This window comes from Lethenteron reissneri, chromosome 1 (genome assembly GCF_015708825.2).
Source record: "Lethenteron reissneri isolate LAM-NWPU_2019-01 chromosome 1, ASM1570882v1, whole genome shotgun sequence".
NCBI lineage: Eukaryota > Metazoa > Chordata > Hyperoartia > Petromyzontiformes > Petromyzontidae > Lethenteron > Lethenteron reissneri.
In genome coordinates, this window is record NC_083779.1 from 5,676,031 (window position 1) to 5,701,077 (window position 25,047).

Below are 25,047 nucleotides of genomic sequence, written 5' to 3' on the forward strand. Positions count from 1 at the left end.
GACTGACAGACTGGTCTCTGATGGGGTCTCTAGACAATAGACTGACAGACTGGTCTCTGATGGAGTCTCTAGACAATAGACTGTCAGACCGGTCTCTGATGGAGTCTCTAGACAATAGACTGACAGACCGGTCTCTGATGGAGTCTCTAGACAATAGACTGACAGACCGGTCTCTGATGGAGTCTCTAGACAATAGACTGACAGACCGGTCTCTGATGGAGTCTCTAGACAATAGACTGACAGACCGGTCTCTGATGGAGTCTCTAGACAATAGACTGACAGACCGGTCTCTGATGGAGTCTCTAGACAATAGACTGACAGACCGGTCTCTGATGGAGTCTCTAGACAATAGACTGACAGACCGGTCTCTGATGGGGTCTCTAGACAATAGACTGACAGACTGGTCTCTGATGGAGTCTCTAGACAATAGACTGTCAGACCGGTCTCTGATGGAGTCTCTAGACAATAGACTGACAGACCGGTCTCTGATGGAGTCTCTAGACAATAGACTGACAGACCGGTCTCTGATGGAGTCTCTAGACAATAGACTGACAGACCGGTCTCTGATGGGGTCTCTAGACAATAGACTGACAGACCGGTCTCTGATGGGGTCTCTAGACATTAGACTGACAGAATGGTCTCTGATGGGGTCTCTAGACAATAGACTGACAGAATGGTCTCTGATGGGGTCTCTAGACAATAGACTGTCAGACCAGTCTCTGATGGGGTCTCTAGACAATAGACTGACAGACCAGTCTCTGATGGGGTCTCTAGACATTAGACTGACAGACCGGTCTCTGATTGGGTCTCTAGACATTAGACTGACAGAATGGTCTCTGATTGGGTCTCTAGACATTAGACTGACAGAATGGTCTCTGATGGGGTCTCTAGACAATAGACTGACAGAATGGTCTCTGATTGGGTCTCTAGACAATAGACTCACAGACTGGTCTCTGATTGGGTCTTTAGACAATAACAAAGCAAGGTAGATACCAGTATAGCTTGGAAGATGCCGGTAGTTCACAGCCGAACAGAAGCATGTGGTGTGTCACGCCTGGCACGGCCTGAGGTTCGAAGTCGACTGTGGGATGTGGAGGACAGGGACGGGATAGGGGAAGGTCATCACAGGCAGGAACATTTCTATTGTGAATTGTATTATCATTCAACAATGTTTTGTTAACCAAAATTTAAATCTGATCTTAACACAGACACAGTTTAAAATGTCGTCTCCGGGTACATGATTCGTTGAAATCTTTTTACGGTCCACTAATACACGGCCATTCCGTTTCGATGTTTCAATCAATGTTTGAAATGCCATGCTTTAACATTTTCATGAAAAGGACATGCACCATGATAATGTGAGCATGTGAGCATACACCAACTGGTGTCCCCATGAGCTTGAGCGTTCTGTGTCACATTTACAAGTGTGCTTGTCACCAACATACATCGTCAACGATTCCCAGTGCGTGCAAATACGTGGCCTTATTTTTAGTTACCATGCACTGTAATAGGATCAAATGAATCCGCGACAGAATTAATGATAAATTATGCTCATGTTTTAGGCTCTTGTATGGAGTTATTTGGCGTGGCTTTGCCCATATCAGGAATACCGGAACGGGAATGGACGTATTTTTTTACGATCCAATGCACAATAAAACAAGAATCAACCGATTTTCTTCATTACAATTCAACCCGTGTATATGTTGGCGCATGGAGCAAGCATGGATCAATGTGGCATATTTTGAATACAAATGCTATAATCGTTAGTCATTCCTTTCACATGACTTCTAGATCAAAAGAGACGATTTGTCAATCGGAGAAAGCCCCACATTAGGCCGCCCGTTGATGCTGATTGGCTTCCTTCGACATTAACATAATGTATCATTCTTTCTCTCGCGGATTCATTTCATCCTGTTGCAGCACCTTGACTCTTGCAAACTCTCAGCTGCTGCTGCCGCTGTAAGGACCCAACAACGATCGGCTAAGCAGACACTTCCAGCGTCTCCAAAAGACAGCCACGTCGCCCGAGTCGTGAGCCTGGCCCCGCCTCTGGCGAGCTCCTCCACGCCTGGCAGAGGTCGCAAACGGGTTTTGATTCCTTACCCGTACCCGTACCCGGCTGCACCAGGGTCGCAAACGGGTACCCGTACCTGTACCCGGCCGTACCCGTACCCTACCCGGGCCGGGTACGGGTAGGGTACGGGTATCGGGTACCTGATTGCGACCTCTGGGATGAAGCCATGTTGCAGGCGCGGGTGGGTTGATTCTAGCAACTTGAATTGTGAGAAGAGACAAGACGTTGGGAAATGAGTGACAAACGGTGACTCACCAGTGACTCACGGCCTACCCGTACCCGGCCGCAGCAGGGTCGCAAACGGCTACCCGTACCCGGCTGGGTACGGGTAGCCAGGTATCGGGTAGGGTACGGGTATCGGGTACCCGGTTGCGACCTCTGACACCTGGCGAAGGAGCCCGCGGCTGCTCACCGGTGCAGGAGAGGGTCTAGGTGAAGATCGAGGTACTCGCTTGTATAGCAAAGACGACCAACCGGTCAACCAACCTACCTGGGTGATGCCATCCACCCAAAGGTACCATCACGACACATACGCTAATCTGTTGTGGACCTGCTACTGCTGCTGCTCAATGTGAAATCAACCCGGTCTAGAACAGCAGAACACAGCTTTTCATCTGCAGCTCTGGTGATCTGGAGCAGTCTCCGCCAACTGAAGTCCGCTATTCAGTAAATATTTTTGTTTGCCGACGATGGCGCTCGTTACAAATCTCGCATTGATCAATGCATATTTCCCCACGAATGCCGAGCGTACACCCTTAGATTCCGCGGCGCGTGCGTGCGTGTGTCCGTGTGCGTGCGTGTCTGTGCGCGCGCGTGTACCGATGTAGGACAGCTGCTTGGCCGGCATGGGGACGGCCGTGCAGAGATATGTGTCGGCCTGCGAGAGCAGGAGAGAGAGAAAACTCGGTGAATAATACAGAACATCCAGCTCCGAGTCACCGATGCTTTTTTGTGTTTTTTACTGGGTGCCATTGTGAACGACAGCCGTACATCATTGGTTCACTGCAGCTCTAAGACTCTCAGTCGTCCCCACAAGGTGCGTGCAGGGAAGTTGGAAGCTGTCCCGTGTATGGGTGTGCGTGCTCGGCATTTGAGGGCCTGAAGACCAGAATCGGTGATCTCGCCGACAATGTGCTCATCAGGGAGGCAGTTCCATATCCGGACAGCGGAGTGAATTTGGGAGCTTTTGTCCCAGGGAGCATGTTCTGGTAACTGCTCAGCAATTCCATTCCTCATTGGCCACCGCTCATTATGCGGCATTGATAATACTTTTTGGTTCTTTCGGTAAAGTCACGTAGGTATAAAATAAAATAAATCACGACATTTCGGGCGCAACACAAGCCATCATGACGGACGCTTGTGTTGCAATCGTAACGTCGTGATTTATTATATTTTCTACCTACGTGACTTTACCGAAAGAACCAAAGAGTATGGATTCCTGCAGTCACGAAAGCTTCAAATCAGCATTGATACTGTTTGTTTTTGGTGGAGGACTGATAATAGTTATTTTATTTTTGAAACAACAACGGCGAGTTATTTGGTGCCCCTGCTGCTGCTGCATTGGCAGTGCTGCACAAGAGCGGAGCACAAAGAAACTTAACGCTGGCATCAATCATGGCTTTATTTTGGTGATATTCGATCACTTTTTTGGTTTGGCCATGTTTGTTTGTTGTAGTACAGAGTTAGACTGATGGCCTTAATCTAAGTTGTCTTGTGGTTGTTGTTGTTTGACTTGCATCCCACTGGGATTTTTGCACATTTTTGTGTACGGTGCTTTTTCTGCAATATTTTACTGTCTTTTCTTGGATTTTCTGTTTGCACTCAGTCACATATTCACTTTAAGATGTTTTTTGTTCATGTTTTAGTTTTTTGTTTGTTGCGGTTGCACCCGATTCAAGAGCCGAATGGCTCACAGGGCTATACCTAATAAATGAACTTGGACTTGAAGCATGCCCTGGGACCCTCTTCAAAACACGTGGAACATTGCTCAAATGTTGTTGCCGCTAAACGTTTCCCTGTGCTCACCTGGCGAGGGCGAACGTCGGGCATGTTCACGGCGAGTTCAAAGTCCGAGCGACTCCTCGGGGTCAGGCGGTGGTTGCCCTGGCAGTGGCCGTCCGCCAGCGAGCTGGAGAAAAACGACAGCACGGTGCAGAGACAAAGCACCTATGAAGGCCGACACAATACATGACAGCTGAACACACATGCACAGCACACACACACAGTGCACACACACAGTGCACACACACAGCGGACACACACACACAGTGCACACACACAGCGCACACACATCACTTCCCCCATCACTACCCCGATTACAACCCTTTCACTACCCCTGTCACTACCCCCATCACTACCCCAACCCCTACCCGAAACCCTCTTGTCACCATAATTACACCACAACCTCTCACAACCACACTCTTTATTACCTCAACCACTATAATCTTATCTGCAATCGTTATAATTGTTGTAAAGCTCATTTGGAATAAGGCGCTGCTATATAAATCCATAGAAGGTATTAGTTAACTGAACTAAACTATATATTTTGTATTTTACCAGGTCTAAGGCCCACTGAGCTGTAGAGCTCTGTTTTAGAAGCCACCTGGCCACAAAGGATAGCTCAACGAAGTGGGCTGATCACGTGGACATTTATAGAAGCAGCCACATACTCTTAGACGCGTGATGTTAATTCTAAATGTGGAGAGAAAAACCGGAGGGCCCGGAGAAAAATCCACGCGACCACGGGGAGAGAGACACGCAAACTCCAAATATACAGCAGCAGGCGTCGTCAGGGTCGGGATCGAACCCACAACCTCTTGCATACCAGGCGAGGAAGTTGACATCTCCTAGTCACCGTGATGATGATGATGAGAAAGAGACACGCAAACTCCAAATATACAGCAGCAGGCGTCGTCAGGGTCGGGATCGAACCTACGACCTCCTGCATACCAGGCGAGGTAGTTAACATCTCCTAGCCACCGTAAAGATGATGAGAGAGAGACACGCAAACTCCAAATATACAGCACCAGGTGTCGTCAGGGTTGGGATCGAACCCACCACGACCTCCTGCATACCAGGCGAGGAAGTTAACATCTCCTAGCCAACGTGATGATGATGAGAGAGAGAGAGACACGCAAACTCTAAATATACAGCAGACGTCGTCAGGGTCGGCATCGAATCCACGACCTCCTGCATATCAGGCGAGAAAGTTAACATCTCCTAGCCACCGTGATGATGATGAGAGAGAGAGAGACACGCAAACTCCAAATATACAGCAGGCGTCAAGGTCGGGATCGAACTCACGTACTCCTGCATACCAGGCGAGGTAGTTAACATCTCATAGCCACCGTGATGATGATGAGAGAGAGACACACAAACTCCAAATATACAGCAGGCGTCAGGGTCGGGATCGAACTCACGACCTCCTTCATACCAGGCGAGGAAGTTAACATCTCATAGCCACCGTGTTGATGATGATGAGAGAGAAGACACGCAAACACCAAATATATAGCAGGCGTCAGGGTCGGGATCGGACTCACGACCTCCTGTATACCACGCGAGGAAGTTAACATCTCATAGCCACCGTGGCGCCCTAACACAAAGCTCGTGCATACTGATGATGACTTCACTGTCTCATCGATGGAACCCCCCGCACCAGAGGTCGCAAACGGATTTTGATTCCTTACCCGTACCCGTACCCGGCCGCACCAGGGTAGCAATCGGATACCCGTACCCTACCCGATACCTGCCTGCCTGTACCCGGCCGGGTATCGGGTAGGGTACGGATATCGGGTACCCGGTTGCGACCTCTGGGATGAAGTCATGTTGCAGGCGCGGGTGGGTTGATTCTAAGAACTTGAATTGTGAGAAGAGACAAGACGTTGGGAAATGAGTGACAAACGGTTACTCACCAGTGACTCACGGCCTACCCGTACCCGTACCCGGCCGCACCAGGGTCGCAAACGGGTACCCGTACCCGGCTGGGTACGGGTAGCCGGGTATCGGATAGGGTACGGGTATCGGGTACCCGGTTGCGACCTCTGCCCCGCAACCCCACCCACCGGCTCTGGAGGATGGAGCTGGTGGAGCAGTCCGGCCCCAGCACGGCCGCCGTGACGAGCGCGAGACAAAGGAGCGGCCGAGCCATCGCCACCTCACCCCGGCGCTCTCCCCGACTCCGAATCTCCTGGCCTCCGAGCTCTCCTCAGCCGCCGCCTCCCTGTGAACGGAACGCAAGACGATGTGCTAACACGCGGCTACTTCCAGGCTGCTTCGTCTTCTTCTTGTCGTATGGCTGATGTAGGGCGCTGCGGTGGCGAGATGTTAACTACCTCGCCTGGCATACAGGAGGTCGTGAGTACAATCCCGACCCTGACGCCTGCTGTGTATTTGGAGTTTGCGTGTCCCGCTCCTCGTGGTCCCGTGGATTTTCTCCATGTCCTTTTCCTCCAAATGTATAAACACGTGTTTAAAATGTTTGCCTGCTATCCATTTCATTGAGCTATCATTTGTGGCCAGGTTGACTTCTGAAAAATAAAGAGCGACATAGCTCAGTGGGCCTTACCTGGTAAAATAAAAAATAAATTTTTTAAACAAATTTATGCGCAGCCAACAATTACAATGTCACATTCACGTGGTCATGCCAGACAATCGCGTCAGGAGCAGCGGTGTATCGCCGCCGTGATGTCTCCTTCGTACTTATGTATCGGAGCATTGCGTCCTTACACGTTGCACTACGGTCTGTTCTCGGTCAGGGGACCCCAACCCCCGGTCCGTGGCCTGTTAGGAACCGGGCCGCACAGCAGCAGGAGGCGAGAGCGGTGAGTCCGTGTGTGTGTACACACTCTACACACCGCATAGTGGTGAGCGGTGAGTCCGTGTGTGTACACACTCTACACACCGCATAGTGGTGAGCGGTGAGTCCCTGTGTGTGTGCACACTCTACACACCGCATAGTGGTGAGCGGTGAGTCCCTGTGTGTGTGCACACTCTACACACCGCATAGTGGTGAGCGGTGAGTCCCTGTGTGTGTGCACACTCTACACACCGCATAGTGGTGAGCGGTGAGTCCCTGTGTGTGTGCACACTCTACACACCGCATAGTGGTGAGCGGTGAGTCCCTGTGTGTGTGCACACTCTACACACCGCATAGTGGTGAGCGGTGAGTCCCTGTGTGTGTGCACACTCTACACACCGCATAGTGGTGAGCGGTGAGTCCCTGTGTGTGTGCACACTCTACACACCGCATAGTGGTGAGCGGTGAGTCCCTGTGTGTGTGCACACTCTACACACCGCATAGTGGTGAGCGGTGAGTCCCTGTGTGTGTGCACACTCTACACACCGCATAGTGGTGAGCGGTGAGTCCGTGTGTGTACACACTCTACACTCTACACACCGCATAGTGGTGAGCGGTGAGTCCCTGTGTGTGTGCACACTCTACACACCGCATAGTGGTGAGCGGTGAGTCCCTGTGTGTGTGCACACTCTACACACCGCATAGTGGTGAGCGGTGAGTCCCTGTGTGGTGCACACTCTACACACCGCATAGTGGTGAGCGGTGAGTCCGTGTGTGTACACACTCTACACACCGCATAGTGGTGAGCGGTGAGTCCCTGTGTGTGTGCACACTCTACACACCGCATAGTGGTGAGCGGTGAGTCCCTGTGTGTGTGCACACTCTACACACCGCATAGTGGTGAGCGGTGAGTCCCTGTGTGTGTACACACTCTACACACCGCATAGTGGTGAGCGGTGAGTCCCTGTGTGTGTGCACACTCTACACACCGCATAGTGGTGAGCGGTGAGTCCCTGTGTGTGTACACACTCTACACACCGCATAGTGGTGAGCGGTGAGTCCGTGTGTGTACACACTCTACACACCGCATAGTGGTGAGCGGTGAGTCCGTGTGTGTACACACTCTACACACCGCATAGTGGTGAGCGGTGAGTCCGTGTGTGTACACACTCTACACACCGCATAGTGGTGAGCGGTGAGTCCGTGTGTGTACACACTCTACACACCGCATAGTGGTGAGCGGTGAGTCCGTGTGTGTACACACTCTACACACCGCATAGTGGTGAGCGGTGAGTCCGTGTGTGTACACACTCTACACACCGCATAGTGGTGAGCGGTGAGTCCGTGTGTGTATACACTCTACACACCGCATAGTGGTGAGCGGTGAGTCCGTGTGTGTACACACTCTACACACCGCATAGTGGTGAGCGGTGAGTCCGTGTGTGTACACACTCTACACACCGCATAGTGGTGAGCGGTGAGTCCGTGTGTGTACACACTCTACACACCGCATAGTGGTGAGCGGTGAGTCCCTGTGTGTGTACACACTCTACACACCGCATAGTGGTGAGCGGTGAGTCCGTGTGTGTACACACTCTACACACCGCATAGTGGTGAGCGGTGAGTCCGTGTGTGTACACACTCTACACACCGCATAGTGGTGAGCGGTGAGTCCCTGTGTGTGTGCACACTCTACACACCGCATAGTGGTGAGCGGTGAGTCCCTGTGTGTACACACTCTACACACCGCATCGTGGTGAGCGGTGAGTCCGCACGTGGCCCGCCCCCATTGTTTTATTATTTACCACTTCCATCCGCGCCTCTTTCCCGCACTGCGCACTTGTCTCAGTCACAGTGTTGGCGAGTCCACAAGCTGCTAACTCCTAGTAGCCAAAACAACGTCGGCTGGAGAGCTTCTTTGAAAAGAGGGAAAGACCCAATGATGACCCCCCCGCCCCCCCGTCCGTGAATAAATTGTCTTCCACGAAACCGGTCCCTGGTGCCAGAAAGGTTGGGGACCGCTGTTCTAGATGACCACAGTCGCACCACGACTACTGGAGAGTTTTAATTCTAGATTTGAATTTTTCGTGACTGCAAGGATCTCTTTGGTTTTTTCGATAAAGTCACGTAGGTGAAAAAATTATAAAATAAAAAATAAAATAAACGAAACGTCGTGATTTAATTTAGTTATTTTTATTTTAAATTTTATTCTTATATTTTAACTTAAATATTTTTCTTTTATTATTTTTTCACCTACGTGACTTTACCGAAAGAACCAAAGAGTATTGAGAGTTTTATTTTTATTTTCCATGTGTGCATCCTCAGGTGTCCGCATCTGCTGCTGCCATGGTTCGTGCAGCGGATGCGGTTTCGGGTATGGACCGTGAGCTTCGTGGAAGATCAAAGCCAGGAGATCTTCTGCGCTGGGACCCGAAATGGAGACGACTCAAAATGATAATGAGCGTCACTGTGGAGATTATAAATAACAAAACAGACTGTATTCATATTCTTGGTTCTTTCGGTAAAGTCACGTAGAAGGGAAATAACAAAATAATATAAATAGAAAACAATAAAAAAAATTATCACGACGTTTCGACTGCAACACAAGCAATCATCATCAGGTGTGAAATCCACAGCAAGAACATTTGAAAAAAGTGCCGGTTTTTCCTAACGTCAGCATCAGACTGTCTCCTTCACGTGCCTGTTTCCGCATATTCGATAATGTTGTGAAAGACGGATATGCGAATATACATGTATGTATGTATGTGAAGGAAGACAACGCCTGCTTATTTGATTAATTAGTTACATTATTTATATATATTCTCCACAACGATGCTAATGATAATTTTGAGTTGTGTGTATTGTATCATTTTGCACCGACCCATGGACCCCATAACGTAAGGGAAGAGGATCCTTGCCTGTAAGATCGGCGATTCCACCGGCATCGATTCAAGCATGCCCTGACACTGCTGATGAGACACTGCGTGTCAAAACCGGTGAGGAGCTTGCTTTGACTTGAAACAATGCTGCCGAAATTGTGCACTCCCCATATGGCCGCGCGGCTGATGGATTGCGTTCAAGAATAATTTTTGCATGTGGAGATACAGACATGTAAAGGAGACGTCTCCTGTCTGAATGTTTTGCTCATGGGGTTGAGTGTCGGCCTATTGATTCTTAGAGCAGGGAGACACTTTGAGCATCATTGCCATCTTCAAGATGGAAACGACAGCCGTTGATCTTTCACTTACGTATGGAGAGCGGTCGTGTGATGTGTCGAGAGAGAGAGAGCTCTCCATGGTGCTGATCTACTAAGAGGAACTGTTTCTTCTTATTCACACTGTGTTCAACCACAGTGTGAACTCATCCACTCACCCACCCACTCACTCACCACACTGCAGCTCACAAAAACATACCCACTCACCACAACGCAGGTCACAACAACACACCCACCCACCTATCCACCCACTCACTCACCACACTGCAGCTCACAAAAACATACCCACTCACCACAACGCAGGTCACAACAACACACCCACCCACCCACCTATCCACCCACTCACTCACCACACTGCAGGTAACAACAACACACCCACCCACTCACTCACACTGCAGGTCACAACAACACACCCACTCACTCACTCACCACACTGCAGGTCACAACAACACACCCACTCACTCACTCACCACACTGCATGTCACAACAACACACCCACCCACTCACTCACACTGCAGGTCACAACAACACACCCACTCACTCACTCACCACACTGCAGGTCATAACAACACACCCACCCACTCACTCATCACACTGCAGGTCACAACAACACACCCACCCACTCACTCACCACACTGCAGGTCACAACAACACACCCACTCACTCACCACACTGCAGGTCACAACAACACACCCACCCACTCACCACACTGCAGGTCACAACAACACACCCACCCACTCACCACACTGCAGGTCACAACGACACACCCACTCACTCACCACACTGCAGGTCACAACGACACACCCATCCACTCACTCACCACACTGCAGGTCATAACAACACACCCATCCACTCACTCACCACACTGCAGGTCACAACAACACACCCACTCACTCACTCACCACACTGCAGGTCATAGCAACACACCCATCCACTCACTCACCACACTGCAGGTCACAACAACATACCCACTCACTCACTCACCACACTGCAGGTCACAACAACACACCCACTCACTCACCACACTGCAGGTCACAACAACACACCCACTCACTCACTCACCACACTGCAGGTCATAACAACACACCCACCCACTCACTCACCACACTGCAGGTCACAACAACACACCCACCCACTCACCACACTGCAGGTCACAACAACACACTCACTCACCACACTGCAGGTCACAACAACACACTCACCCACTCACCACACTGCAGCTCACAACGACACACCCACCCACCCACTCACCACACTGCAGCTCACAACAACACACCCACCCACTCACCACACTGCAGCTCACAACAACACACCCACCCACTCACCACACTGCAGCTCACAACAACACACCCACCCACCCACTCACCACACTGCAGCTCACAACAACACACCGACCCACTCACCACACTGCAGCTCACAACAACACACCCACCCACCCACTCACCACACTGCAGCTCACAACAACACACCGACCCACTCACCACACTGCAGCTCACAACAACACACCCACCCACCCACTCACCACACTGCAGCTCACACCACATCTCTTTCTGCTCCACCTTGAAATTCCCTCCCGTCGTCTCCTTCCTTCCCCACGTTCTCATAAACTTGAACATTTGGAGAAACGCGCTGCCTCTCGTCTATTACAGAGGCAATATTCTATCTGTTTGCTGTTCGCTTGGCAACTGGTGGGCCTTTGGGGCTCTGCACAGCAACTGTGATTTAAACAAAATCTCCATATCGTATGTGTGTCACCTGGAAGTCAGTAGAGAGCATGCGAGTGGGTGTGTGTGTGGTGGTGCAGCGGATTCCCGCTCACGGCCAACACCAGTGACGAATATCTGAACCAGCCCTGGGCCTCCCCTAGGTCGACTCAGCCTCAAACGAGTACCTAGTACGGCGTGCAAACATCGCCACTAGGGAGACAAAGGCGGCCGGGCGCGGTGCTGGCCAACCACCCCTCGTGTGCCGTTTCGGCCTTCATAGGTGCTCGCTAACAGCACTTGCCCCAACAGTCTTTTAAGGCTATACGGGGGATCTTTGTCTTTGTGTGCACATACACACGCCTGCTGGCCTCCCTGCCAGCGGGTGTTCGACACTTCACGTAGCCTTAAAGTGCACTTAGCCTGGCACAAGCGCCGTGGTGACGTCACAGTCACTTAGTGAATAATGGCGATTGTTGTTGTTGCACGTTATTGAAGATGGAGAGCGTAGACCTTTACTGACTAATGTCAGTAAACCCCCCGCCAAACCTCCTACGCATTTCACAAGTAGTACTAATCGCATATCTGCATTTCCCATAAATATGCTAAATTCCTCTTGATATGCAAATTATTTTGTCAATGCGCTCTTCCCCCCTCCATCCCAGCTTAATTAGTCGCTCCAAGCCTGGGGTGCTGTCATTCAGACTCTGTCTTCTCGACAGACCTGTTCTCCACCTGAGGACGGCTGCTTGCGTTGTGGCTGAAATGTTGTGTGAATTATTTTATAATGTTTTATTTTCATTATTTTATTATTTCCATTCTACGTGACTTTACCGAAAGAACCAAGAAGATGAATCCCTGCAGTCACGAAAGCTTTAAATCGAAATTTGACTAATGTTATTACATGTGCAGTGTGATAGTGCTGGCTGGTGGACAACAGCGGCAACTACGGTGAGCGTGTGCACCGTGTGTGTTGGCAGAGCGGAGGAACTAGGGCAAGGGTCACGGAGGATCCCATCTGGAGGCCCCTGGAACCTGCTAGGCGGGTTCCAGAAGGGAGGCGTGGTCAGGGCGGGGTCAGGGCGGGGTCAGGCCGCGCTGGGAGGATAAAAGGAGCCGAGAGCGGGGAGCTCGAGGCTGCCGGTTCTGGGAGTGGACTCGTCTCGTCGTCGCTGTCGTCTCGTCAACGTCGTCGCTGTCGTCTTCGCTAGGCATTGCGTTGCAGGATAGTTGTTGGCTATCTCAGTCAGCGCCGTCAGTGTCAGACGGCTGGTGTTGTGTACAGGCTGGGCTAAGCGACTGTGGAGAGTGTGTAGACGAGGCCGTGAATGTTGATAATAAGAAGGTGCCTCCTACAAACCTTGTCTCCGAATCACTGACACTACACATGCACTGTGCGGAGTAGTACAGGTGCAGTATTGTTCCCTGCGTTCCCGCGCACGCAGGGTTTACAAAACGCGTTCAAGCATGAGGGTCTCGCCCCCCCCCCCCCCCCCGACTAAAATCATGGCACGCATCTTACAAATGGGAGCAATGCAGTGTGGGTTGTTGGCACCGATGGGTGGCCAGGGCCAGGTCAGATGTCGCTTACCGCAGGTGTTAGCCATGGCCAGGAATCGATGTTGTCAGCCTACCAAGTGCGTTCAGCCATTCATTTCCTTTGATTCAACTAAGTGACGGGACACCGAGACCCTCAGGTCTCTTGCCACAAGGGAGATCGAGCTCACAAGGCAGTGTCACGAACAAAACTGCTACATTTTTTTAAAAACAAAACCTCGATAGATTTGAAGTTTTCGTGACTGCAAGGATCCATACTCTGTTTCTTTCGGTAAAGTCACGTAGGTATAAAATAAAATAAATCACGACGTTTCTTAGCAACTCACTTGTGTTGCGCCCGAAACGTCGATATTTATTTCATTTTATACCTACGTGACTTTACCGAAAGAACCAAAGAGTATGGATTCCTGCAGTCACGAAAGCTTCAAATCAGCATTGATACTGTTTGTTTTTGGTGGAGGACTGATAATAGTTATTTTATTTTTGAAACAACAACGGCGAGTTATTTGGTGTCCCTGTTATATAGCCTCTTGTTTCACTGCAGCTCTCTTACCCATTCCAGCAGTTGCTTCTGAATGTGATGGTCCCACCTGATGACGAGCGCTTGTGTTGCGCCCGAAACGTCGTGATTGAATTGAATTTTATATATATTTTTTACTTTTATTATTTTTTACCTACGTGACTTTACCGAAAGAACCAGAGAGTATAAAACCTCGATAGGTCCATTGCGCCGTTGAGCTCAGCATTGTGCGTCACTTGTTCTTCCGACCTCATAGCGCTGAGCAATAAAGATGCCGTCCTTGTTGACAGTCCGTGGAGTTAATCAACTTGAGAGACTGCCACCGTGCTCATTGTGCCACAGAGCGTCACAATTGGCAGCTGCCTGGCTGCCCATTACGATGATTGCGTCGAGTGGGGTTCCAAGCGAGGCAGAGGGCTTGACTCACACGTGGGGAAAAATCAATAGTTTAAATTCCGGCCAGAAGGTGACTCAGGCCACCATCATTATCATCAGAGATTAATTTAAGTCAGAAATGTCCAGAGCTGAGCTCCAGAAAATAAAGCCCCTCCCCCCAACTGCTCTTAGGGGAAATGAAGCCCTCATCTTACCTTTGAATTTAATGAGTGTCGTTTAGTGTTAACTCAACAGCGTCATCCAATGGAGAGTTTGCCCTTATCATGGGGATGTACAACTTCCACCACTGGGACAGGACGGCTTCAGGAAATGAGTTTGATGATGGGGAAGTGTTGATTTTGTTTTTGCTCTGAAGATAGCCACTGCATATAACAAATAAACACACATGTTTCTGCTGTAAGGTGCTCATGTTATGGTGGTGAATTGTTATCGTGTTAATTTATTAGTCATAGCCTGGAGCATATCACTCTTGGTTTTAGCATCCCACTCCACAGCGGGTGAATTACTTGGTTCACTGTGATGGAGATCTTATATTTGTGAGTGTTTATCATGAGACCCAGAGCGATGTTAGACCTTCATGCCGATCCTGCCCTCTGGATAAAACCAACCAATGTCCATTTTGAGGGCCAAATTTGGAACTTGTCTAGTAATAAGCACACACTCAATTATGTCTGCGCCAAATTTAAGTTTTCTGGTCCTTCTAGGACATCATTTGAATTGATATCAGTTACTCACTCAGCCACGATTACCTAATACGCACGTGGTGACTACCAGGTAGTCTAACTAGGTAACACATAATACATGCCACCCTGCTAATCCAATTAATACTCTGATGCGGAATGGGCAATAAGAACAGAGTTGCCGTCTCTGTAATATGATATTGAGGATGACAATGTGACGGGGTAAAGCGTGGCAACTCCCACCTTCTCCACGACGTCTGCTCAGCGTGGAAGAGTAGGCCAAATACTCTTGAATTGTGCTCTCTAGAACTCCTTCTAGTGGTGACCCCTCTGCTCAGCGGTGGTGTGAGCAAACGACTGCATGGCTGCATCCTCACCTCTCTATTGGGTTCATGCTGTATCTTTGAACATCCCATGGACATTCTAGATTTGAAGCTTTCGTGACTGCAAGGATTCATACTCTTAGGTTTTTGCGGTAAAGTCACGTAGGTAAAAAAATAATAATAATGAATGAAAATAAATCAATTAAATCACGACGTTTCGGAGGCAACACAAGCTTCCGTCATCAGGTGTAAAAAGCCACGGCAACTACAGTTATTTTGCTGTGCCTTTTTACACCTGTTGAAGGAAGCTTGTGTTGCCTCCGAAACGTCGTGATTTATTTGATTTATTTTCTTTTATTATTATTATTATTTTATATTTTATTTTAATTTTTTATTTTTACCTACGTGACTTTACCGAAAAAACCTAAGAGTATGAATCCCATGGACAGTTCGCCGTGTACAAGTCTACACGTATTTTTTAAAGATCAGAACCATGGACAACTCCTCGTATATTAATCTATCCAGTACGGCTCTTTAAAGATCAGAAACATGGACAGCTCCTCGTATATTCATCTATCTAGTACGTATCTTTAAATGTCAGAACCACGGACAGCTCCTCAGATATTAACATATCCAGTACGTATCTTTAAAATTCAGAACCACCGATGGTTCCTCGTATACTAGACTATCTAGTACGTATATTTTAAAAGATCAGAAACACGGACAGCTCCTCATATAATAACTATCTAGTACGTATATATTTTTTAAGATCAGGACCATGGATAGCTCCTCATATATTAATGTATCCAGTACGTATCTTTAAAGATCAGAACCATAGACAGCGTCTCATATATTAAACAATCTAGTACGTATATATTTTTTAAGATCAGGACCATGGACAGATCGCCCATATATAGCCCTCATGAAACGAGCACGTGGTGACGATCATCTCCATTAGCAAGCCACGAGGAAGGGACTGCCATTCTACATTCCCATGGCGATGGTCGGTATGTCCATATCATAAACACTGTTAATGTTTCGCATACAGCACACATTTTAATGATTCAAAAAGGAATGATGGGATAAAGGTCGGCTCCTTTGGAACATAGACTTCTAGTCTCAATGCAACGAGATTAAATAAAAACAATTAATTACCATGATATAACTTCAACTTTTTACGCGTACATTATTTGTTCGCTCTCGTAGAGAACGATTCAAGCGGAAATGTACGCATGTACGTTGAACTTCTTTTGCATCGTACGGAGCCAACCGTACTAATCTGGGTAAGGGGGAAGGCAAGCCGAGCGATGAGCAGGCACCAACGATTGTCCAAGGTCTGCAGTCCTCAATATATCAAGGTGTTATCAGCCAATTAACGAATGTTCATACATATGGGAGGAGGAAACCCGAGCACTCGGAGAAAACCCACACGCGTGCGAGGGGGAAACACTCTATCCCATACAGATGGAACGGGTGGGAGTCCACGTGTTTGCTCTGCCGCCTTCTCATGGCAAGCCAGGAGCACGGCTCCTCCGCCACGCCCACGGGAATGGAGTTTCACAACATTTGTTGCGGTGATCCAGCAACCCTCGCTGCTGCCTCCAGAGTGGTGGTGGATGACAGGCAGTGTGTGCAGAGCCGCCACCGCCCGGCTCGGTGGACAGCCGGATAGGTAGCGTCATATTATAGATGCCGACGTTATAATAGGTGCACACGTTTTCTATATAGAAAAAAGGGAAATTTGTGAATGTGTGTGTCTGTTCGAAATGTTTAGCGTACTTCCCAACATGCAACAATTTTGAAATTTGGCATGTGAGTAGCTTCCAGACTGTACACGATGCAACACGTATAAAAATAGACTTTTGTATATTGGGGGCGGGGGGGGGGGCGCAATAATGGATATATTTTGCACGGCAAGTTAGCGGTGACGTCACATCTGTGATGTCACCCCCATGCGGTAGCGTCACGCGGTGTGCCTGCTGACGTCACGCAGTGTGCCTGCTGACGTCACGCAGTGTGCCTGATGACGTCACGCAGGGTGCCTGCTGACGTCACCCCCCCCCCCCCCTCCGTGTAGGCCGTGTATTCATCCAAACACAAGAATCCAAGTCCCGGGCGAAGCCGGGTAGTAAAGCTAGTAATGTATAAAGTCTAACGAGACAATTGTGCGGGATTCCAGGAAACGCGTTCACCCTCTCTGCAGCGTGCGCCAAGCAATATACATTAATGACCGTTTCACTCTTGACAAGGTGACAACCCACATTGTTAGGAAACGTGACTTCCAATTAGCCAGCCAGCTAAACCGGAATGCACCTAATTAATTTCCTTCTGCCTCGTAATCGGAGTAATCCCCTTACTCCCCTCCTTCCCATCCCAGAGCCCCCCCCCCTAACCCCGACTGCCGCAGCAGAACGAGTGAATGAGTCACACAGTGCGTGGGCGAGAGATTTCAAACGTCGTGATGCGTAAGCGTTGTGTGAGGTGCACGAGCATGTCAGATTCAGAATTTGTACAATACAAAAGCAGGGGTTTCAAAAAAATGTATCTACCCACATAACTGCATGCTTACATAGGCCATCCATCAATCAGCGTATAGACCAACTTACCCTTATGCCTGCCTCCCTACCTGTCTGTCTACCTAGCTTACTGATTTACCTATGGATATGCATTCTTTATTAAACACAGCAACATGCACCCCGTGGACTTCGCCTTACCAGGTGGCGAACATTTGATCGATGTTACCAATGAAACGATGTTGATGGTGTTGATGATGTTGGTGGTGGTGGTGATGATGACGTTGTCGATTGTGTTGATGATGTTGGTGGTGGAGGTGGTGATGATGATGACGATTTTGGTGGTGATGATGACGATGTTGATGGTGTTGATGATGTTGGTGGTGGAGGTGGTGATGATGACGATATTGATGGTGTTGATGATGATGTTGGTGGTGATGATGGTGTTGGTGGTGGTGATGATGACGATGTTAATGGTGTTGATGATGTTGGTGGTGGAGGTGGTGATGATGACGATGTTGATGGTGCTGATGATGATGTTGGTGGTGATGATGATGTTGGTGGTGATGATGATGTTGGTGGTGATGATGACGATGTTGGTGGTGATGATGTTGATGGTGTTGATGATGATCATGTTGGTAGTGGTGATGATGACGATGGTAATGTTGTTGATGATGGTGGTGTTGATGATGACGATTATGAAAATAAGATTGTAAAAGACGCAGGTCATGATAATAATGATGGTATATGGTGATGAAAATAATGTTGGTGGTGGTGAACGTGGATGTGATCATTATTATGCTGATGGTGGTGGCAATTATAACAATGATGCCGCTAGCCGTAATTAACGTATCATAATGGAGATAACGATAGGTGGTGGTGCTAATGCTGATGAAAACACTCGTGACGATACTGATGAGGATGACTCTAGTGGTGGTAATGATTCTGATGGTGGTAATGATGCTGATGTGGGATGATGTGGACGAAGAAAATGGTGCTGCTGATGTTAGCAACGATGACGATGATTGTGTTGACGGTGATTATGGTTGTTAGTCAACCCTGGCCGCGATTTCAACTCATGACCAAATCATCCACGGTTTCAATTTTATCAAATTTGAAAATGTCTCAAATCCAAATTATACACACGTAGCAATTATAGCTTCTACTGGCATACTCATGCCCCCCAAGTCACTGTTGAAAATTAAACTCAAATCTGGCTTCTTGAGTTCTCACCACCTGGTTCAACAAATCAAGGTGAAGCTGATTCTAAATTTGAAGCTTTCGTGACTGCAATGATTCATACTCTTAGGTTTTTTCGGTAAAGTCACGTAGGTAAAAATAAAAATAAATAATAAAAATTATAGAACTAATAATACAAATAAAATACAATCATATAATTAGTTTATTTCTATTATTATTTTTATTATTTATTTTTACCTACGTGACTTTACCGAAAAAAACCTAAGAGTGTGAATGAAGCTCATTTTTATATCAGAAGTTACCAAGCACAAACAACTTGATGCAGCAAATCTGGCTGTGACGGTCCCACCTGATGACGGAGACTTGTGTTGCCTCCGAAACGTCGTAATTTGTATTTAATTTTTTTAAATTTTAATTTCATGTTTTACCTACGTGACTTTACCGAAAGAACTAAGAGTATGAATCCTTGCAGTCACGAAAGCTTCAAATCTAGAAACACAAAAAGTTGCCATAGAATAGAATAATTTATTTCTATTAGTTCTTTTATTTTATTATTATTATTTATTTTTTACCTACGTGACTTTACCGAAAAAACCTAAGAGTAGAATATAAAAGCGTTGTATTCTCCTTATTTGTTCCAGCAAACCAGGCTCATCGCCTTCACCCTACCCGCACTGACTCGCGCGGTGAAGGTATAATCAACTAAACCCCACAACTTGCACGGCGTTGGGAGCCCTCATCCAGATGTGGATGGACACGAATGTCTGTGTGTGTGTGTGTGTCCACAGGCACGAACACGCGCATTAGGTGGTGAGAGGATGATGATGATGATGGTGGTGATGATGATAGTGTGATCGTGAATATAATGATAATGCTATAATAGTACAATTGAGGCATGATGCTGATGTGTGTGTAATATTGAGATTATGAATGTGATGATGAGTATAACTACAGTCTGAGGATGATGGTGTGTGTGTGTAATATTGAGATTATGAATGTGATGATGAGTATAACTACAGTCTGAGGATGATGATGATGTGTGTGTGTAATATTGAGATTATGAATGTGATGATGAGTATAAGCACAATATGAGGATGATGACGATGTGTGTGTAATATTGAGATTATGAATGTGATGGTGAGTATAACTACAGTCTGAGGATGATGGTGATGTGTGTGTAATATTGAGATTATGAATGCGATGATGAGTATAACTACAGTCTGAGGATGATGGTGTGTGTGTAATATTGAGATTATGAATGTGATGATGAGTATAACTACAGTCTGAGGATGATGATGATGTGTGTGTGTAATATTGAGATTATGAATGTGATGATGAGTATAACTACAGTATGAGGATGATGATGATGTGTGTGTAATATTGAGATTATGAATGTGATGATGAGTATAACTACAGTCTGAGGATGATGGTGTGTGTGTAATATTGAGATTATGAATGTGATGATGAGTATAACTACAGTCTGAGGATGATGATGATGTGTGTGTGTAATATTGAGATTATGAATGTGATGATGAGTATAAGCACAATATGAGGATGATGACGATGTGTGTGTAATATTGAGATTATGAATGTGATGGTGAGTATAACTACAGTCTGAGGATGATGGTGATGTGTGTGTAATATTGAGATTATGAATGCGATGATGAGTATAACTACAGTCTGAGGATGATGATGTGTGTGTGTAATATTGAGATTATGAATGTGATGATGAGTATAACTACAGTCTGAGGATGATGGTGATGTGTGTGTGTGATATTGAGATTATGAATGTGATGATGAGTTTAACCACAATATGATGATGATGTGTGTGTGTAATATTGAGATTATGAATGTGATGATGAGTATAACTACAGTATGAGGATGATGGTGTGTGTGTAATATTGAGCTTATGAATGTGATGATGAGTATAACTACAGTATGAGGATGATGGTGATGTGTGTGTGTAATATTGAGATTATGAATGTGATGATGAGTATAACTACAGTCTGAGGATGATGGTGATGTGTGTGTGTAATATTGAGATTATGAATGTGATGATGAGTATAACTACAGTCTGAGGATGATGTGTGTGTGTAATATTGAGATTATGAATGTGATGATGAGTATAACTACAGTCTGAGGATGATGGTGATGTGTGTGTGTAATATTGAGATTATGAATGTGATTATGAGTATAACTACAGTATGAGGATGATGGTGATGTGTGTGTGTAATATTGAGATTATGAATGTGATGATGAGTATAACTACAGTCTGAGGATGATGGTGATGTGTGTGTGTAATATTGAGATTATGAATGTGATGATGAGTATAACTACAGTCTGAGGATGATGCTGATGTGTGTGTAATATTGAGATTATGAATGTGATGATGAGTATAACTACAGTCTGAGGATGATGTGTGTGTGTAATATTGAGATTATGAATGTGATGATGAGTATAACTACAGTATGAGGATGATGATGATGTGTGTGTAATATTGAGATTATGAATGTGATGGTGAGTATAACCACAGTATAAGGATGATGATGTGTGTGTAATATTGAGATCATGAATGTGATGATGAGTATAGCCACAATATGAGGATGATGGTGTGTGTGTAATATTGAGATTATGAATGTGATGATGAGTATAACCACAGGATGAGGATGATGGTGTGTGTGTGTGTAATATTGAGATTATGAATGTGATGATGAGTATATCCACAGTCTGAGGATGGTGATGTGTGTAATATTGAGATTATGAATGTGATGGTGAGTATAGCCACAATATGAGGATTATGGTGTGTGTGTAATATTGAGATTATGAATGTGATGGTGAGTATAACCACAGTATGAGGATGATGGTGTGTGTGTGTAATATTGAGATTATGAATGTGATGATGAGTATAACTACAGTCTGAGGATGATGGTGATGTGTGTGTAATATTGAGATTATGAATGTGATGATGAGTATAACTACAGTCTGAGGATGATGATGATGTGTGTGTGTAATATTGAGATTATGAATGTGATGAGTATAACTACAGTCTGAGGATGATGATGATGTGTGTGTAATATTGAGATTATGAATGCGATGATGAGTATAAGCACAGTATAAGGAAGGATGATGCGTGCCGCAGGAACACGATCGGAATGAAAATAAGTATGAGCATGATGGAGCATAATTATTGGTACAATGTTGAGAATATGATGATGCTGATGTTAAGGTTGACAGAATGATGGACTATCATTGATGAATGATAAAGACTTGTGTATAACAACGAGTATATGATTACGTTGAAGAGATGATGATGATGATGACGGCATGAAGAGTATGATGCTAATGCTGAAGGATTAGAGTACAGTTGAGGAATGATGAAGATATCAGGATATGATGAGAATATAATGAGTAGAGATTAGCACAATCTGATGAGCATGATGATAAAAGTGCAATGATGTCTATGGTGAGTATGATGATGATGTTGAGGATGAGAGTATGGTCACAGTATAATCTAGGAATGATGAAGATGTGTGCATGACGATGAGAACACGATTGTGATGAAGAGATGATGATGATAATCCAATGATGAAGAGTATGATGATGATTATTGTAATTACGAATGTATAATGCTGAGCATATGTTGTTGATGAGTATGATGCTGATGATGTTGTTGTTGAGAGGATGACGATGTTATGATGATGAGGAGGAGGTCGGTACCTGAATGAGGAGTGTTCAATAGTGCCCGGCTCTCAGGCAACACAGATGGATTTGGGTCTTTTAAAGAGAGAGAGAAAAAAACACACGGAATCGATTCCTTTTTCAAGATTCGATTTTAAAACAATCGATTCGATTCCATTCTAATCATATCGGACTCGGGGATGATGAGTTCAATGTCTCCGTCGTGAGGACGTAGCTTTGAGACTCTACGACGAATATCGATTATGTCTTTGTTTTAACAATGTGACGAGCCCTTATCTTAGCCGGGCGTTCAATAAACTTCACGTCGGGTATGCTCATGAAGTCGGTTCGTTGACGAACAGTTGCGTCTACTCGACTTAAGAGGGGAGGGGGGGGGCAAACAACGCACAGGGAAGAGTTTAAAAAAATTAACTTCGAGGGTTAATTAACATCGATTTTGACATCAAACTCAGCGTGCACGCTCAAATGAATGATCGATTCCGACAATGTTGGGAATCGACTCCTTTGGAATCGAATTCACGTTCGCACTTTCAGGGGGGTGGGGGCCGTGGGGGGCTTAGAGTGGGGGGGGGGGGGGCTGGTGACGTCATCGTGACGCCACCGCCCGTGGTTGCGCGCGTTGCCGTGGCGACGGCCGGTTGCTGCGAGGAGAACCTTGGGTGGCGTTGCCATGGCAACGCGAAGGCCTCCTCCCCCCCCCGACCCCCCCCTCGCCTTACCCACCCGCCTAATCCACACAACCTCAACGCTCGATTGTTGTTATTGTTGTTGAATTTTTCTTGACTTAAAGCTTTCGTGAGAAGAAGAAGAAGAAGAAAAATAACAAGAAAAAATAAAAAAATCACGAGGTTTCGATCGCGACACAAGCAATCTTCATCAGGTGGAATAATGACAGCAAGAAGATGCTGAAGTAGGCGAGAGAGCTGCCGTGGCAAGTGGTGGTTATATAGGTAAGAAAGGGGGGCAGGCAAAAAGGGGGGGTAGGGGGCTGCGTGAGCGCTAGGGGGAGAGAGGACGTGAGACTGGGGGGCTAGAAGTGGGAAGCTGAGTGTGGGACACGGGGAGAAATTTTTAAATGTTCTAGTAATCCGGCAGGTAGGATGGAAACAACTACAACCATATTCTTGGTTCTTTCGGTAAAGTCCCGTAGAAGGGAAACAATAAAATAATTAAAAGAAAACAATAACATTCTCACGACGTTTCGATTGCAACACAAGCAATCATCATCAGGTGTGAAAACCACAGCAAGAAAATTAGAAAAAAAGTGGCGTTTTTTTCTTAACGTCAGCACCACGGACAGCAACTGGCGGCCTCTGTTAATTCAGTGGGCTCACATGACGTTGACTTCTCCAAGACAGAGGTTCTCTGCAAGCCATCTGGCTACCATGAGAGATTCGTTCATGAGGCTATCCACATATACAAACACAGAGACAATTTCAACCGAGAAGATGGATTCTAGGCTTAGCAATCATTGGAAGGATTTGATACACCATTTCGGGTCTTAATTGTTTGTGTTCACGCTTACGGTGACTTTCAGACCGCATTCCATTCTCTTTCTCTCCCCCCCCTCCTCCGTTCCGAACATAGATGAACTCGTCCGTCTGAACAACCGCCAGTTGCTGTCCGTGGTGCTGACGTTAAGAAATAACCACCACTTTTTAAATCCTTTACATTAAGTTCGCTTGCGCGCTTGCTTGCTTGCTTACGACCGTGCAAACCTTTTGGTCGTTTTTTAACCCACTTCCCGTGATCCAATCGAGCTGACATTTTGCACACAGACTCGTTGTGCGAGACAATACATTTTCGTGAAAAATGTTTTCCAAAATTTTACACTGTTTAGGGAAAAAAATTAAATATTTAATTACCAATTGCTTAATGCTGGCAGACAATCATCTGACCCATAGGTGGCAGCCATCTCAAGCCAGAGGACGAGAGGACTCTAGCCGCCACGCATATAAAGGATTTATAGTGAAAAACTTTGTTTTTACGGATTATTTTTTTCTAAATTTCTTGCTGTGATTTTCACACCTGATAATGATTGCTTGTGTTGCAATCGAAACTTCGTGAGAATTTAGTCAAATTTATTTTATTTTATTATTTCCCTTCTACGTGACTTTACCGAAAGAACCAATAATAATAGGATGGGGATGGTTTAGTTGTATTTGTGTGTTTGGGTGATTTGTTTACCTTTCTTGTACTTTGCACGACTATCGTGCTGTTATTGTTTTAAAGTTCTTACCCCGCGTGCCCCTACTGAACATCTGTGCAAAAAGAGCTTCATAGCTCATCGGATTCCGCCAGAATAAATATTCTAATTTTGGTTAATCGAGGCTCGCAATATTACCCTTCCATTAATACAGCGCCAAATTAAAA

At 46.4% G+C, this 25,047-nt stretch overlaps 1 protein-coding gene across 1 annotated transcript in view; it reads right to left on the reverse strand.

The window, feature by feature from the left end:
• PAM (peptidylglycine alpha-amidating monooxygenase) overlaps positions 1-22,828 on the reverse strand; it is a 63,133-nt gene extending 40,305 nt beyond the window's left edge. Inside the window, 5 exon segments of the mRNA XM_061579853.1 lie at positions 994-1,081; positions 2,894-2,951; positions 4,100-4,202; positions 6,136-6,293; positions 22,693-22,828. Of these exon segments, the coding sequence (XP_061435837.1) occupies positions 994-1,081; positions 2,894-2,951; positions 4,100-4,202; positions 6,136-6,221 (335 nt within the window). The 5' untranslated portion in view covers positions 6,222-6,293; positions 22,693-22,828.
• Positions 22,829-25,047: the final 2,219 nt, after the last annotated feature.